We start from the raw sequence: 16730 nt of genomic DNA, 5'->3' as shown, positions 1-16730 counted from the left end.
AAATTTCTGTAACTGGTGAGCAGCACCTTAAATATGTTTTGCACTTTCCATATTTGTGAAGTGTTGGTGTGGCACCACGGTCAATCTACTCTGATGCATCAGGTACTGGTGGGTGGAAATCCTGGCTGATCTATGCCTGATTCATTTTCACAAAGGTCAGTCTCTCCACTTTTTTGGTGTACAGACGAGTTCTCCTTGGGATTAATATGGCCCCCGCTGCATTAAACACCCGCTTTGATGGCACACTACTGGCCAGGCAGGACAGCTTTTCCAGGACAAACTCTGATAGTTTCGGCCACAAATCAAGTTTGGCTGCCCAGAAGTCCAGCGGATCTCAAAGTGTGTTGGCACCTGCTGGTTCAGGTCCTGCTCCAGGTCTACCTGCTGCTGCTGAGTTGCTTCACTATGCAGGTTAAGAAAGCTATTCATCAGCGACTGTAGACTCAGGCTGCTGATGGAGCTGGTACTGCTCCTGCCACCTCAACACTCCCCAGCAGCCATGGAAGTGGAAGGTGAGCACAGAGGGCCACCCAAATCAGATCTGCGAGAGGATGGATGATGGTGCAGATAGGCCCACTGACGATGTAGGATGTCTCTGTAGTAGGTCAGTTTGTCCTCCCTCTCAGTGAGTGTAAAAAAGGCCCCCATTTTGTGTCGGTAGCGAGGGTCCAATAAAGTGGAGAGCCAGAAGTCATCCCGCTGCCGAATGGTGACAATTTGGCGGTCACTACGCAGGCAAGTGAGCATGCATCATGCCATTTGTGCAAGTGACTCGGAGGGACTCCCTGCCGCAATCTCCCCTGCATACTGCCACAGTGTGTCTGGGTCCTCTGTCTCGCCTTCCTCATAACCCTTTATCTCCTCTAGCTGCTCCTCCTCTCCTGTCAGATGACCAGAAAAACCACCCATTTCGTGAAACCTAAACTGTGCTCCACTGTGCCCCTCCCCCTCCTCTTCTAGTTCAGCCCCAACAGTTCTCATGTGGCCGAGAGATGTAGTCTCCATGTCTCCAGTTCCCTGACCAGCCATCGTTTCCAATACGTGTTGTAGTAAATGAAGCAGGGGAATGACGTCTTTCATCCCGTAATCCCGGCAACTGACTAATAATGTGACTTCCTCAAATGGCCTGAGCAAACGGCAGGTGTCACATATGAGCTGCCACTGGTTGACATTGAAGTTACACAGGGAAGTCCCCCTATCTGCTTGGATCATCAAGAAATCGGTGATGGCTTTTCTCTTTTCATATAATCGGTCCAACATATGGATGGTGTAATTCTAACGTGTGGAAACTTCTCAAAACAGATTATATTAGGGGATACCGTTCTGATGCTGCAGCTCAAGGAGGGTGTGCTTTGCGGTGTAGGAGTGGCTGAAGTGCATGCAAAGTTTCCTTCCCATTGTTAGGATGTCTTGCAGATGGGGGTAACACTTCAGGAACCGCTTGACAACCAGATTGAACATGTGTGCCATGCAGGGCGCATGGCTCAGACTTCCTTGTCGCATCTCGTTGTCGGTCACCATGGTTCCCATTTCCTTTTTTCGTGGAGTAAGCCATGATTCAATTTCTTGATGAATGACTTTTAGCAGTTCCTCCCCTGTATGACTCGCCAAGGCAAACCATGTGAAGAACGGCGTGACACCGCCATGCCCTGCACACATGGTATGCTGGAGGGGCACTGAGACCTGTCCATGCACTAGAGGCTGAGGACACGTTAGAGGATACGGAGGAGGAGTTACACACTGTCACAGGACCAACGGCCTGAGAGCATGGATGCGGAAGCAGCGTGACCGGTCCAAATTGCTGTTGTGGTTGTGCAGGAACTACATTTACCCAGTGGGACGTAAAGGAGATGTATTGTCCCTGACTGCAGTTACAGCTCCACACGTCAGTGCTGCCATTCACTTTGGTACACACCAACAGGCTCATGGACTGGCCCACCTTCTGTTCCACAAAATTGTGCAGGGCTGGTACTGCCTTTTTCTCAAAGAAATGATGGCTTGGGACTCTCCCCCTCAGCTCGGCAAAAGCTATCAGTTCTCTTAAAGGAGCAGAGTCCACTACTTGAAAAGGGAGGGACTGCAGCACCAGCAACTTGGACAGGAGCACATTCAGCTTCTGCATCTTTGGATGATTGGGCGCATACTGTTGTCTCCTGGACATGGCTTCGCCGATGGATTGCTGGCCGAATGACTGACTTGTAGTAGGAAGAGGATCTGGGGCGACAGAAGATGGGTTTGACAAACAGCTCCCTCTGGCTGAGGTGGTTGAGCGTTGGCTGACTGAAAAAGGGAGCCGTGTGCCACTGGGTGATGCAGCAGGTTGGACTACCGCATCGGAGCCACGGTTCTCACAGGCCGCTTTATGGTGATGCTGCATATGTTGATGGAGGGCCGTGGTGCCAACATTGGGACCCTGGCCATGCTTCACCTTCTGCCGACACGTCTTGCATGTGGCCAAGTTAACATCCTCCGGATGCTTGATGAAAAACTGTCACACCACCGAGTAACTGATTTTCCCCCCAACAGTCCGCACTGATTGACTGCCACTGCTGCCGACTCCTGAAACCCCTGTTCCACTACCCCCCGGAAAGGTAGGCTGTGGCAAAGCAGGTAGTCTACCCCGGGCACGTTTGGCTTCAGACTTCCCACTTCTGCCACCATGCTACCACCTTGCTGGCCCAGCTGTTGCCTCACGGGCAACCTACAACCCTCTTCTCCTGATGAATATGAAGCCCCTTCTGCACATGGCTCCCAAGTGCGACCGGCTTCATCATCATCGAGTTGTGGCTACACGTCACTGATGTCCTTCTCAGGTTCCTCAACAGTATCTGCTTCAGGAGCCTGAACGCTCGCAACACCACCTCCCACGTCACTCTATTCATCACTACTTGCCCGCCTAGCGGAAGAAGCGGCAGATGTCTCCTCCCCTTCTTGGCTGGGCAGTAGCTGCTGACTGTCCTCTAGTAGATTGCCCTCACTAAATAGTGGAGCTGAACCCACAGCATACGATACATATGTGGGGGAGGGAACAGCATAGGACAGAGGAAATGGGAGGACAGGGACTGCTCCCGGGCCACGTCAACTGAAGGTTTGTGTCTGAGGAACCCACCGACTGTTGACTGGGGGTGTCAGATGTCACTTGTGATGACGTGGATGACCGTGTTAACCAATCGATGACGGCAGATGGGTTGCTGTTCGAGACACGACCGCTAGCTGATACCTGGAGCTCAGGCCTTTCGCTGCGACTCCTGCTAACTCTCGGCCCTAGTCTGCTGCAACCTCTGCCTGCACCTGATGAATTTAGGCATCTGCACTCTTCTGTGCTTGTCCTGGAACTTCTCTGCCTGACATACTTAGTGCATATATATGAGGGAAGGACAATACGCTCCTACACTTAAAACAGTATCTGTCTAGAACAGCAGCAGGTGGCCTGGTACTTTTGGCTGGCCTTTCAAAGTAACTAGGCCCTAAGGACTATAACAGGAACAAAATGGTATACCACGTAGATGATGTACACTTATGAGGGGAGTACAATACGTTCCACTACACTTAAAACAGTATTTGTCTACAACACTTTTGGCTTGCCTTCCACAGTAACTAGGCCCTTTAGACTTTAACATGGACAAAATGGTACACCACCTAAGTACTCACAGGTTACATTTAATACAGGACAATACGCTTTGCTACACAATCTGTATTAGGCAGGCACTAACAGCAGAAGATTATGGCTTTTAGTGCTCTGCTCAACCTAACTGGCTGGCTACAATTAGCTTTTCAGTTGTTGTACACACCAGTGCTGCAGCACACAGTCACTGTGTACTACACACAAAATTGCACACTCTCTCTCAATCTCTCTCCCTTCCCTATCAGTGCTTTTAGGCTGGATTTGGGCTTGACGTCAATTGCTGCTATAAAAATGCTTTTCTGTGCAACACACACTGCTCTCTGTCTCTATCTCTCTCTGCAATAGAACACTGATGTGACTGGCTGCAAGATGGCTGCCGATTATATAGGGCTGTGACATCACAGGGGTGGCTGGCTGCTGATAGGCTGCATGTGATTCAGGGTCATCCTGCATACCCGTGTTCCAGCGTTCCTTGCCCCCAGTCCTGACATGTGGAGCCACCATCTTAAATGCCCTGGAGCCTGGACTGCATTAAATGGAGTTTAATGAAGCAATTCATGTGATCGAATCACGGCGATATTTGGATTCGCTGCACAGCAAGTTTTTCCTGAAATTCGTAACGAATTCGGATTCATCAGATTCGATTCGCTCATCCCTAATTATAATCCATAACCTCATGGCATTTTTCCTTTGGATAGGGGATAAGATGTCTTAGCGCTGGAGTACCCCTTTAAAAATATTAGATAACATTGTTTTAAAACAGGACAGTATAATGCTAATGTTGGAATTGCTTCCTTTATAAGTTGGAATGTTTACATTCTAACTGAGTAGAACCAAAGAATTTCGCCAGTCTGACTTAGGACCAAACTTGGTCTGACTTTGGACCAAAGTATCTTTTAGGTTTTTACTCTTTATCCTGCTCCAGGATGCGGAAGTTGGATTACTGCTGCTGAAGGATGGCTGGTTTCTGCCCTCAGAGTGTTCCTGGTAAAGGTAAAGGCTGGCCAAGCAAGCCAGACAGGCCCCATGCCAAACATTGGGGACACAGGCATGTGCAACTGCTCAGCAGCTTGGTGGTAATAGCAGGAGACAAAGCACAGTCCATTGTGGGTTAAACAATCAGTATCAGAAAGCAGCTCCAGTAGATGATGATGGTCCGCAGCAGGAGATTCAGCCTTGCAAGGGTTAAGCAGCCACAAGGTAGATGTACCAGAGCTGTAGATGTACCGGAGCTGAAGATGTTATGGTAGCAGCAGGATGAAAAGCCAGCTGGATCATGCACATAAAGGGCAGCGAGGTACACAAGAGACAGGCAGAGGCAACGAACAAAAACAACAGAAGAAAACTACAACTGTTTGGGCACATGTTATTACTGTATGGGGCATAAAAGGATGTTCTTTACTGTCTGGGGACACTAAGGGGGCTCTTTATTGTTCATGGGCACTAATGGGGCTTTTTACTGTGTGGAGGCACAATAGGGCTATGTCACTATGTGGATATTCTTTGACAGTATCATTTGTCTTTTGTATAGTGGTATTATTAGCAATATGAATATACTGGGCTTTGATAGTAAGATGTATGGTGATGATGAATATTTGTTTAATGTGATTGGTATTATTTGGCAACCATTTCATTATTATTTAGAAACATTCAGTTTTACAATACATAAAAATTGTCTTATAATGTGCGCATTGCTCTTAGCTGGATTATCTGACCTGCTACAGATTTCATTCTACTAAGCCCTTTATTTTGATAAATTTATAATGTTAAGGCTTTACTCCCTGAATGAAATCAGAAGATCATGCTTACAACCAGCATTGAAGGCAAATTTAGCAAAAAAAAAAAAACATTTGTAAACGAAAAACATGGTACACCAAGTGGCTTAAGCCCCTTGAAGAAATACATGATATGTTATGCTACTGTAGGTTAATGTGCTGCTCATGGGGTCATTGGGAGTTTGGCTTACCACAGGTCAGCTGGGTCTTTTCTATGGAGTGAAATGCTCGTCCGTGGACTTTTCGTGGATGCATGCAGACCGTGTCTTCACTAATACGAACCATAGTTTCCTCAGCCCATGTTAAAATCCACCTTATATTGCAGTCACAGGTGAGTGATTCTGTGTTAAAAAATCTACACAAAGCAAATGGAAACAACTGGTTCAGATTATAGTGCCTTCCATTCATTTATATTCAAACAAAAATCTGAAAAATTGCATTCACCACATCTCATACACAATATCCCTCACTTATACATGACATCTCATACACAATATCCACTATGTATATATCATATCTCATACACAGCACACAACACGTATATACCACATCTCATACACAATATACATCACTTACACATCATATCTCATACACAGCAAATATCACTGATACAACATATCTCATACACAATATCCATCACTTTTACATCATATCTCATACACAGCAAATATTACTCATACAACATATCTCATACACAATATCCATCACTTTTACATCATATCTCATACACAACAAATATCACTCATACAACATATCTCATACACAATATCCATCACTTTTACATCATATCTCATACACAACACACACAACACATGTCATATCCACATCTCATCCACAAAATCCATCACGTATCCATCAGATCTCATATCCCTGTGTGTGTGTGTGTGTGTGTGTGTGTGTGTGGGAGGGGGGGGGGGGGGCAAATGGCTACAAAAATTTGTCAGTAAAGTGAAGGCATTACTGGCAAAATTGTACAACTACTGTCCACCGTATGTGCTCGTGGCTTGTTCCATTCTTCCACATGCAACATCCACAGAATAAGAACCCAGCCTTAATAGTAATAATGGAGGCTCAGACCTAGAACCTACTCCCTGAATAGAGACAAGAATAAATAATCTGTCACCAGGTCTGTCAACTACAGCTTGTTATTTTCTTAATGTAAAGCTTATGTACTGTATTACATTACAACGAGTAGAAATGTAAACCGTACTCACATGACCTTTAGGGATAAGAGCTCTTTAAACACATCAGGTCCAAGGGTAGAGAAAATATTTCCTGATATATTTCTAAAATAAAAGCAAAGATAACCCAGTTATAGTTGAGAGTATGAGGTAAGATCTCATACACACTGTTGTATTGGGTATCCATGTTGGACCATATTGCACCACATTCTTCAATAAAATACTCCATTTTGAGGAAAAAAACATCCCACAGCTCTGCAGGGACTCCAGTTGTCATCGTACAGTGTCTGACTTTGTTCAGGTCACAATTCGCAGTGTCATTTCCAAACAATAATTTAGGACACATCTTTTCACAAGAGGAAAGAGGAAAAGTTTGGCAAAGCAGAAAAGGTCATGCAAGAAGAGGAATACTTTGAAGCCTATGGACCACAATGTTAAACCTGTGTAATTTATAATATTAGTGTATCCTTATGTACCCCTAGTGTGGATGTTACCTCGGCTAGCCCCTTTCTGCAAGGGTTATCTACACCGTAAAATGTGTTTGAGTGGTAGAAACACATAATTCCATATTTCCCCACTCCCCTTATGTGCTCCCCTTTAAATTGTGATAGTCCAACATTTGCCCTTTTGTGTACCTTGCCTGTATTAACAGACCCTGCTAGTGAAGCCAGACTTAAAGGGTTACTCCATCGCTCAGCGTTTGGAACAAAATGTTCCGAACACTTAGAGTCGGCGCCGGGAGCCCCTGGCGTCATAGCTCCGCCCCCTCATGACATCATACCACGTCCCCTCAATGCAAGTCTATGGGAGGGGGCATGGCGTGACATCATGAGGGGCGGGGCTATGACATCATGAGCTCCCGGGGCCAGGTCTAAGCGTTCGGAACATTTTGTTCCAAATGCTGAGCAGCGGAGTACCCCTTTGAGCTTTGGCCCAAAAAGAGCACTTACCAGCATTATTACCCTCAATATTGTGCCTTGATATTGCGGAGGTAGAGAGAAGCCATTGTGCGATAAGGTGGTGAATGGGGGAGAGATTGAGAGACTTTGGAACTCATTTCTGGGCCAGTCCAGCATTTGAGTACCCAGTGGTTAATAAAAGACTAACTGCCCCAAGGCCTATTGAGAGGCTTGTCCATTATAGTTTAGCAGAATGAGTGAAGTGGGGGAAGAAGAGGGACAGCAACTGGCCATGAGTGCTTCTGGAAGACAACCTCAAGTATTATTGACTTATCTCTCCTACTGTGTATAAGGTGATGGTTTAAATGGGCATTGTCTCTTTAAAGAAACTTTTTACATGCCCTAGAGACATGTCAAAAGTATTTTTTTGGTGGGGGTGCTGAAAACCCCACCGATAATGAGAATGAACATAGATAAGCACATAGTAGTGCAATATTTGTTTTACTGCTCTTTTATAAGTCAATGGGGCAGCTAGACAAAGGTTGCTGAGAGCAGGGGTGTACAGCGCGCTTATCCTCACTTGTTCTCCTGATTGGTGGTGGTCTCAGCACAGTGGGGGAGATTTATCAAAGTCAGTGTAGGTGCACTGATTTTATACACAGGTTTTGATGGTGAAGTTGGAGTGTATTCTACTTATTCTGCCTTGTCTGTGTCTGATGAGACATTATTATTTTGTCTAGTCTGTTGTGTGGTGGTACCCTGCAGGCAGTCTGTGTTGCATATGACCCCCTATATGATCACTGTATTCAGTTTCAGGATATTGGTAATGTTCACTTGGTGGTAATTGTGATATTTGTGGGTAGGGGGGGAGACGGGGGAGGGGGGGGGTTACTGCGGCCAGAGGCCAATGGACACTTTTAAATAAGGAGTTAATTATGATGGATGCTGCAATAAAAACCTATAGGTCAGTTAATGGATCTGTTAGAAATGTAAACAGAGGTTTAAAAAGGGCAGCCAAATGTGGGCGCACCTAGCCCTCTTTAGTTCATGTATGGCAGCATTATTTAGTTACTCTGTGGTAGTATTTAATTCTATAATGACATTATTTAGTTTTATTCATCTACTGTAAGGTAGTATTCTACTACTTTATGGTGATGTATAGCAATATTAATCAGTTACTGTGTAGTAGCAGGATTTTTTATTTTTTTTTATTTGATTGTGCTATAGGGGCTGTGAAGTTAGCGAAGTTCATTATGTAGTGTCTGTACCTGTGTTTGATGACTGGTCTCACAATTCCTATGTGATCCTTTCCCAGGTTGCAGTGCAGCCTGAGACATTACATCACTAGTCAGGTGGAAAGGAAGCCTTTCAGCTTCAATGAGTTAAGCAGCCTCTGGGTGGGAAGGAGATCATTCTCCACAAGGTTGAAGGGTTAAAGCTCATCTGTGATGCAAAGGGTGGGGTGACTGATGTGTGGGTTGGAGAAAAGTGACCTCACACTTACAAAATAAGGAATCCTGGGACTTATAGTTGGAGAGAGGGAACGCCAACTGGAAATAGCCATTTCACAAAAAGAAAGCAGCAGCATTATTGTGGACTAAAAACACAGCCATTTAGGTCCAAGAAAAGCAAGGATCCTTCCTAAGCATGTACATTGCTGTCTGGCAGGTATGTACTAAAGTCACCTTATGAAAGATAAACCCTTTAATTGCTGTAAAACAGAATTATTCATTTATTGAATGGTGGTATTATTTAGTTACAGCATATGGTATTATTCAGATACTGTATAGCAGTATTATTCCCTTGTTGTCACGATGCCGGCTGGCAGGAGGTGGATCCTCTGTGCCAGAGAGGGATTGGCGTGGACCGTGCTAGTGGATCGGTTCTAAGTCACTACTGGTATTCACCAGAGCCCGCCGCAAAGCGGGATGGTCTTGCTGCGGCGGTAGTGACCAGGTCGTATCCACTAGCAACGGCTCAACCTCTCTGACTGCTGAAGATAGGCGCGGTACAAGGGAGTAGACAGAAGCAAGGTCGGACGTAGCAGAAGGTCGGGGCAGGCAGCAAGGATCATAGTCAGGGGCAACGGCAGGAGGTCTGGAACACAGGCTAGGAACACACAAGGGAACGCTTTCACTAGGCACAAGGGCAACAAGATCCGGCGAGGGAGTGCAGGGGAAGTGAGGTATATATATGGAGTGCACAGGTGAACACACTAATTAGAACCACTGCGCCAATCAGCGGCGCAGTGGCCCTTTAAATCGCAGAGACCCGGCGCGCGCGCGCCCTAGGGAGCGGGGCCGCGCGCGCCGGGACAGGACCGACGGAGAGCGAGTCAGGTACGGGAGCCGGGGTGCGCATCGCGAGCGGGCGCCAACCGCATCGCGAATCGCATCCCGGCTGGAGGCGGTATCGCAGCGCACCCGGTCAGTGGATATGACCGGGGCGCTGCAGTAACGAGAGTGTAGCGAGCGCTCCGGGGAGGAGCGGGGACCCGGAGCGCTCGGCGTAACAGTACCCCCCCCCTTGGGTCTCCCCCTCTTCTTTGAGCCTGAGAACCTGAGGACCAGACTTTTATCTAGGATATTGTCCTCAGGTTCCCAGGATCTCTCTTCAGGACCACAGCCCTCCCAGTCAACCAGAAAAAAGGTTTTCCCTCTGACCTTTTTGGAGGCCAGTATCTCCTTTACAGGAAAGATGTCCGAAGAACCGGAGACAGGAGTGGGAGAAATAAGTTTAGGAGAGAAACGGTTGAGGATGAGTGGTTTAAGAAGAGAGACATGAAAGGCATTAGGAATACGAAGAGAAGTAGGAAGAAGAAGTTTGTAAGAGACAGGATTAATCTGGCACAAAACTTTGAAAGGACCAAGATAGCGTGGTCCCAATTTGTAGCTGGGAACACGGAAGCGGACATATTTAGCGGAGAGCCATACCTTGTCTCCGGGAGAAAAAATGGGGGGAGCTCTTCTTTTCTTATCAGCAAACTTCTTCATGCGTGATGAAGCCTGTAAGAGAGAATTTTGGGTCTCTTTCCATATGGTGGAAAGATCACGAGTTATTTCATCCACAGCGGGCAAACCAGAGGGCAAGGGAGTAGGGAGGGGGGGAAGAGGGTGACGGCCGTACACCACGAAAAATGGGGATTTGGAAGAAGATTCAGAGACTCTGAAGTTATATGAGAATTCGGCCCATGGTAGAAGATCTGCCCAGTCATCCTGGCGGGAGGAAACAAAATGCCGTAAATAATCACCCAGGACCTGGTTAATTCTTTCTACTTGCCCATTGGATTGAGGATGATAAGCAGAAGAAAAGTTTAATTTAATCTTGAGTTGTTTACAGAGAGCCCTCCAGAATTTTGACACGAATTGGACGCCTCTATCCGAGACGATCTGCGTGGGCAACCCGTGAAGACGAAAAATGTGTACAAAAAATTTTTTGCCAACTGAGGCGCTGAAGGAAGACCAGGAAGAGGAATAAAATGTGCCATCTTGGAAAATCGATCAACGACCACCCAAACAACAGTGTTGCCACGGGATGGGGGTAAGTCTGTAATAAAGTCCATACCAATCAGAGACCAAGGCTGTTCGGAGACAGGCAGAGGGTGAAGGAGACCAGCAGGCTTCTGTCGAGGAGTCTTGTCCCGGGCACAGACAGTGCAGGCCCGCACAAAATAAACAACATCCGTCTCCAGAGTCGGCCACCAATAGAAACGAGAGATGAGTTGCACGGATTTCTTGATGCCCGCATGGCCTGCGAGATGGGAGGAGTGACCCCATTTGAGGATTCCGAGGCGTTGGCGTGGAGAGACGAAGGTCTTCCCTGGAGGAGTTTGCCTGATGGAGGCTGGAGAAGTGGAGATCAGGCAGTCAGGAGGAATGATGTGTTGCGGAGAGAGCTCTACTTCCGAGGCATCCGAGGAACGAGAGAGAGCATCGGCCCTTATGTTCTTATCGGCAGGGCGAAAGTGAATTTCAAAATTAAACCGGGCAAAGAACAGAGACCACCTGGCCTGGCGAGGATTCAGCCGTTGGGCAGACTGGAGATAGGAGAGATTCTTGTGATCGGTGTAAATAATAACTGGAAATTTAGATCCCTCCAGCAGATGCCTCCATTCCTCAAGTGCTAATTTAATGGCCAGTAGCTCTCGATCCCCGATGGAGTAGTTCCTCTCCGCCGAAGAGAAGGTCCTAGAAAAAAAACCACAGGTAACAGCATGCCCGGAAGAATTTTTTTGTAGAAGAACCGCTCCAGCTCCTACTGAGGAGGCATCAACCTCCAATAGGAAGGGTTTAGATGGGTCAGGTCTGGAGAGCACGGGAGCAGAAGAAAAGGCCGACTTGAGCCGTTTAAAGGCGTCTTCCGCTTGAGGAGGCCAGGACTTAGGATTGGCATTCTTCTTGGTTAAAGCCACGATAGGAGCCACAATGGTGGAAAAATGTGGAATAAATTGTCTGTAATAATTGGCGAACCCCAAAAAACGTTGGATAGCACGGAGTCCGGAGGGGCGTGGCCAATCTAAGACGGCAGAGAGTTTGTCTGGATCCATTTGTAGTCCCTGGCCAGAGACCAAGTATCCTAGGAAAGGAAGAGATTGACATTCAAACAGACATTTCTCCATTTTGGCATAAAGTTGATTGTCACGAAGTCTCTGAAGAACCATGCGGACATGCTGGCGGTGTTCTTCTAGGTTGGCAGAAAAAATCTGAATATCGTCCAGATACACAACAACACAGGAATATAAGAGATCACGAAAAATTTCATTAACAAAGTCTTGGAAGACGGCAGGGGCGTTGCACAGGCCAAAGGGCATGACCAGATACTCAAAGTGTCCATCTCTAGTGTTAAATGCCGTTTTCCATTCATCCCCCTCCCTGATGCGGATGAGATTATAAGCACCTCTTAAGTCCAGTTTGGTAAAGATGTGGGCACCTTGGAGGCGATCAAAGAGTTCAGAGATAAGAGGTAGAGGGTAGCGGTTCTTTACCGTGATTTTATTAAGACCGCGGTAGTCAATGCAAGGACGTAGGGAGCCATCTTTTTTGGACACAAAGAAAAATCCAGCTCCGGCAGGAGAGGAGGATTTGCGGATAAACCCCTTTTTTAAATTTTCCTGGATGTACTCAGACATAGCAAGAGTCTCTGGGGCGGACAGAGGATAAATTCTGCCCCGGGGTGGAGTAGTGCCCGGGAGGAGGTCAATAGGACAGTCATAAGGCCTGTGAGGAGGTAGAGTCTCAGCTTGTTTTTTGCAAAACACATCAGCAAAGTCCATATAGGCCTTAGAGAGACCGGTTACAGGGGGAACCACAGGGTCACGGCAGGGAGTACTGGGAACCGGTTTAAGGCAGTCCTTGAAACAAGAGATACCCCAGCTCTTGATCTCCCCCGTGGACCAATCCAGGGTTGGGGAATGGCGTTGGAGCCACGGTAGTCCAAGGAGAATTTCGGAAGTGCAATTGGGGAGGACCAAGAACTCAATTTTTTCTTGATGAGGTCCGATGCACATTAGAAGGGGCTCCGTGCGGTAACGTATGGTACAGTCCAATCTTTCATTGTTAACACAATTGATGTAGAGGGGCCTGGCGAGACTGGTTACCGGGATGTTGAACCTGTTGATGAGAGAGGCCAAAATAAAGTTTCCTGCAGATCCGGAATCCAAGAAGGCCATAGTAGAGAAGGAGAAGGTAGATGCAGATATCCGCACAGGCACAGTAAGGCGTGGAGAAGCAGAGTAGACATCAAGAACTGTCTCACCTTTGTGCGGAGTCAGCGTGCGTCTTTCCAGGCGGGGAGGACGGATAGGACAATCCTTCAGGAAGTGTTCGGTACCGGCACAGTACAGGCAGAGATTCTCCATGCGGCGTCGTGACCTCTCTTGAGGTGTCAGGCGAGACCGGTCAACTTGCATAGCCTCCACGGCGGGAGGCACAGGAACGGATTGCAGAGGACCAGAGGAGAGAGGAGCCGGGGAGAAAAAACGCCTCGTGCGAACAAAGTCCATATCCTGGCGGAGCTCCTGACGCCTTTCGGAAAAACGCATGTCAATGCGAGTGGCAAGATGAATGAGTTCATGTAGATTAGCAGGAATTTCTCGTGCGGCCAGAACATCTTTAATGTTGCTGGATAGGCCTTTTTTAAAGGTCGCGCAGAGGGCCTCATTATTCCAGGATAGTTCAGAAGCAAGAGTACGGAATTGTATGGCGTACTCGCCAACGGAAGAATTACCCTGGACCAGGTTCAGCAGGGCAGTCTCAGCAGAGGAGGCTCGGGCAGGTTCCTCAAAGACACTACGAATTTCCGAGAAGAAGGAGTGTACAGAGGCAGTGACGGGGTCATTGCGGTCCCAGAGCGGTGTGGCCCATGACAGAGCTTTTCCAGACAGAAGGCTGACTACGAAAGCCACCTTAGACCTTTCAGTAGGAAACTGATCCGACATCATCTCCAAGTGCAGGGAACATTGTGAAAGAAAGCCACGGCAAAACTTAGAGTCCCCATCAAATTTGTCCGGCAAGGATAGTCGTAGGCCTGAAGCGGCCACTCGCTGCGGAGGAGGTGCAGGAGCTGGCGGAGGAGATGATTGCTGAAGCTGTGGTAGTAGCTGCTGTAGCATCACGGTCAGTTGAGACAGCTGGTGGCCTTGTTGCGCTATCTGTTGTGACTGCTGGGCGACCACCGTGGTGAGGTCAGCGACAACTGGCAGAGGTACTTCAGCGGGATCCATGGCCGGATCTACCGTCACGATGCCGGCTGGCAGGAGGTGGATCCTCTGTGCAAGAGAGGGATTGGCGTGGACCGTGCTAGTGGATCGGTTCTAAGTCACTACTGGTATTCACCAGAGCCCGCCGCAAAGCGGGATGGTCTTGCTGCGGCGGTAGTGACCAGGTCGTATCCACTAGCAACGGCTCAACCTCTCTGACTGCTGAAGATAGGCGCGGTACAAGGGAGTAGACAGAAGCAAGGTCGGACGTAGCAGAAGGTCGGGGCAGGCAGCAAGGATCGTAGTCAGGGGCAACGGCAGGAGGTCTGGAACACAGGCTAGGAACACACAAGGGAACGCTTTCACTAGGCACAAGGGCAACAAGATCCGGCGAGGGAGTGCAGGGGAAGTGAGGTATATATATGGAGTGCACAGGTGAACACACTAATTAGAACCACTGCGCCAATCAGCGGCGCAGTGGCCCTTTAAATCGCAGAGACCCGGCGCGCGCGCGCCCTAGGGAGCGGGGCCGCGCGCGCCGGGACAGGACCGACGGAGAGCGAGTCAGGTACGGGAGCCGGGGTGCGCATCGCGAGCGGGCGCCACCCGCATCGCGAATCGCATCCCGGCTGGAGGCGGTATCGCAGCGCACCCGGTCAGTGGATCTGACCGGGGCGCTGCAGTAACAAGAGTGTAGCGAGCGCTCCGGGGAGGAGCGGGGACCCGGAGCGCTCGGCGTAACACTTGTGGTATGGTGGTGTATTCAAATTATGGCATGGTGTCTTTTATTATCCAGTCATGGTATGGTGGTAATATTTATTTGATTTATTATTATTTGGAAGTAGGGCAAATCTATGCCGATTCTGGCAGAGGTGTAGAGTAGTGCACGATCCTTGGGTCATATTGTTTACATGTCTGAACACCAGGACAAGGCAGCAGTAACTTAGATATCACATTATATTTATCAATCACAATTGATGATCAATATTTATAGTGGATTTCCTTTGTTAAACTATTATTATTACAGTTAATCAGAAACAAGCAAATTATGAGGAACATATTAGGGTAATGTAAAAGGACCTTAAACCGGGGCCATATTACATAATGACAAAGACAGTGTGAGTTGTAAATATTGTCTAATAGTAGGAGGGCAGGAAGGTTAGACGATGCAGGGCAGGGGCACGCTCTCACTGTTCCTTTCCCTGCCACAGCCACATACGTTCTACAGAGAGAGACTGAGAGCAATGGCTGTCCATCATCATATCTGACACTTTTCTTTTCTGGAAAGTTTATTGTCATTATCCTTCTGAAGAAGCCATACATCTTGTCTGACACAGCTCCATTTTAAACAGATTTTATGTGAGCATATTTCTTGTAGAAAGCAGATTTGCATCAGACAAGTGGCTAAGCATCTATTTTTTATTTTAAAATGTTAATGAAGAGATACATATCAGTGACTATGACAGTGACTATGACTATGATAGTAAGTATTGGGTCTGGAAGTGTCTCGGTCCAGTTCCCTCCTTAACCACAACATATATCATCATCATAGTGGCACAAAGTTTGCACTCAAAGGAGTATTCCAGTGAAATACAACGTATCCCTTATCCAAAGTATAGGGGATAAGTTATAGATTGCAGGGGGTCAGACCACTGAGAACCCCTGCAATCTCCTGCACAGCTCCCCTGCAGTCCCCAGGAATGGGACGTGCCGACCCTCACAAGAAGCCGCGTCTGACACACCCCCTCTATGTTTCTCTATGGGATACATGGAGGGGGCATGTCAGCCACTGCTTTGTGCAGGGTCGGCACGTCCCCTTCCTACAGACTGCCATAGTGCCGTGAAAGAATCGCAGGGGGTCTCAGCAGCCGGACCTTGTGGATAGGGGATAAGTTGTATTTCACTACAGTACTCCTTTAAGGTGACTATACATATTGGGAAAATGTAGACCAAGCGTACCGATTCTGGCTTTATTGGCCTAACAGCTAACGTGTATCTGGTACACCCAGAGGCGGCTCTGACATTAGGCGACTTATGCTGCTGCCTTAGGCCTCGCATTAGCAAGGGCCTCACTGCCGCCTAACTCGCCCCCCCTAAGAAAGTAAAATGAGTGGCAATGTGTACAACGTGCACATTGCCACTCAGTATTGTACAGGAGCAGGGAACAGGAATCCCTGCCTAAAAAGACTCAGGCCCGTGAGGAGGAAAGGAGGCAGCTGAGGAGCTGAGACTGGGCGCTGCTGAGCAGACATCAGACATCAGATGAGAGGACAATAACAGCTGGGGATATATAAGGGCTTACAGGAGGACAGAAAAAGGGCTTTATATAAACGGGGGCAGGAGGAGAAGAAGAGGGCTGCATATAAGGGGGTACATGAGGAGAAGAAGTTTTATATGAGGGGTTACAGGAGGATAGAAAGAGGGCTCTATATAAGGGGGTACAGGAGGAGAGGAAGAGGGCTCTATAAAAGGGTGTACAGGAGGAGAGGAAGAGGGCTCTATATAAGGGTGTACAGGAGGAGAGGAAGCAGGCTCTATATAAGGGTGTACAGG

The 16730-nt window shown here is 47.8% G+C and overlaps 1 protein-coding gene across 8 annotated transcripts in view; it reads right to left on the bottom strand.

Moving 5' to 3' along the window:
* ADGRA1 (adhesion G protein-coupled receptor A1) overlaps positions 1-16730 on the bottom strand; it is a 1152497-nt gene that overhangs the window by 786605 nt on the left and 349162 nt on the right. For all 8 annotated transcript variants that reach the window (XM_056529273.1, XM_056529272.1, XM_056529274.1 and 5 more), the window contains 2 exons: positions 6615-6686; positions 5592-5755 (listed from right to left, as the gene is read on the bottom strand). In XM_056529273.1, the coding sequence (XP_056385248.1) occupies positions 5592-5755; positions 6615-6686 (236 nt within the window). The remainder of the gene's footprint in view (positions 1-5591; positions 5756-6614; positions 6687-16730) is intronic.

The sequence above is a fragment of the Hyla sarda genome, chromosome 7 (assembly GCF_029499605.1).
Source record: "Hyla sarda isolate aHylSar1 chromosome 7, aHylSar1.hap1, whole genome shotgun sequence".
In the NCBI taxonomy this organism is placed as follows: Eukaryota; Metazoa; Chordata; class Amphibia; order Anura; family Hylidae; genus Hyla; species Hyla sarda.
This window is presented reverse-complemented; position numbering and strand designations above follow the sequence as displayed.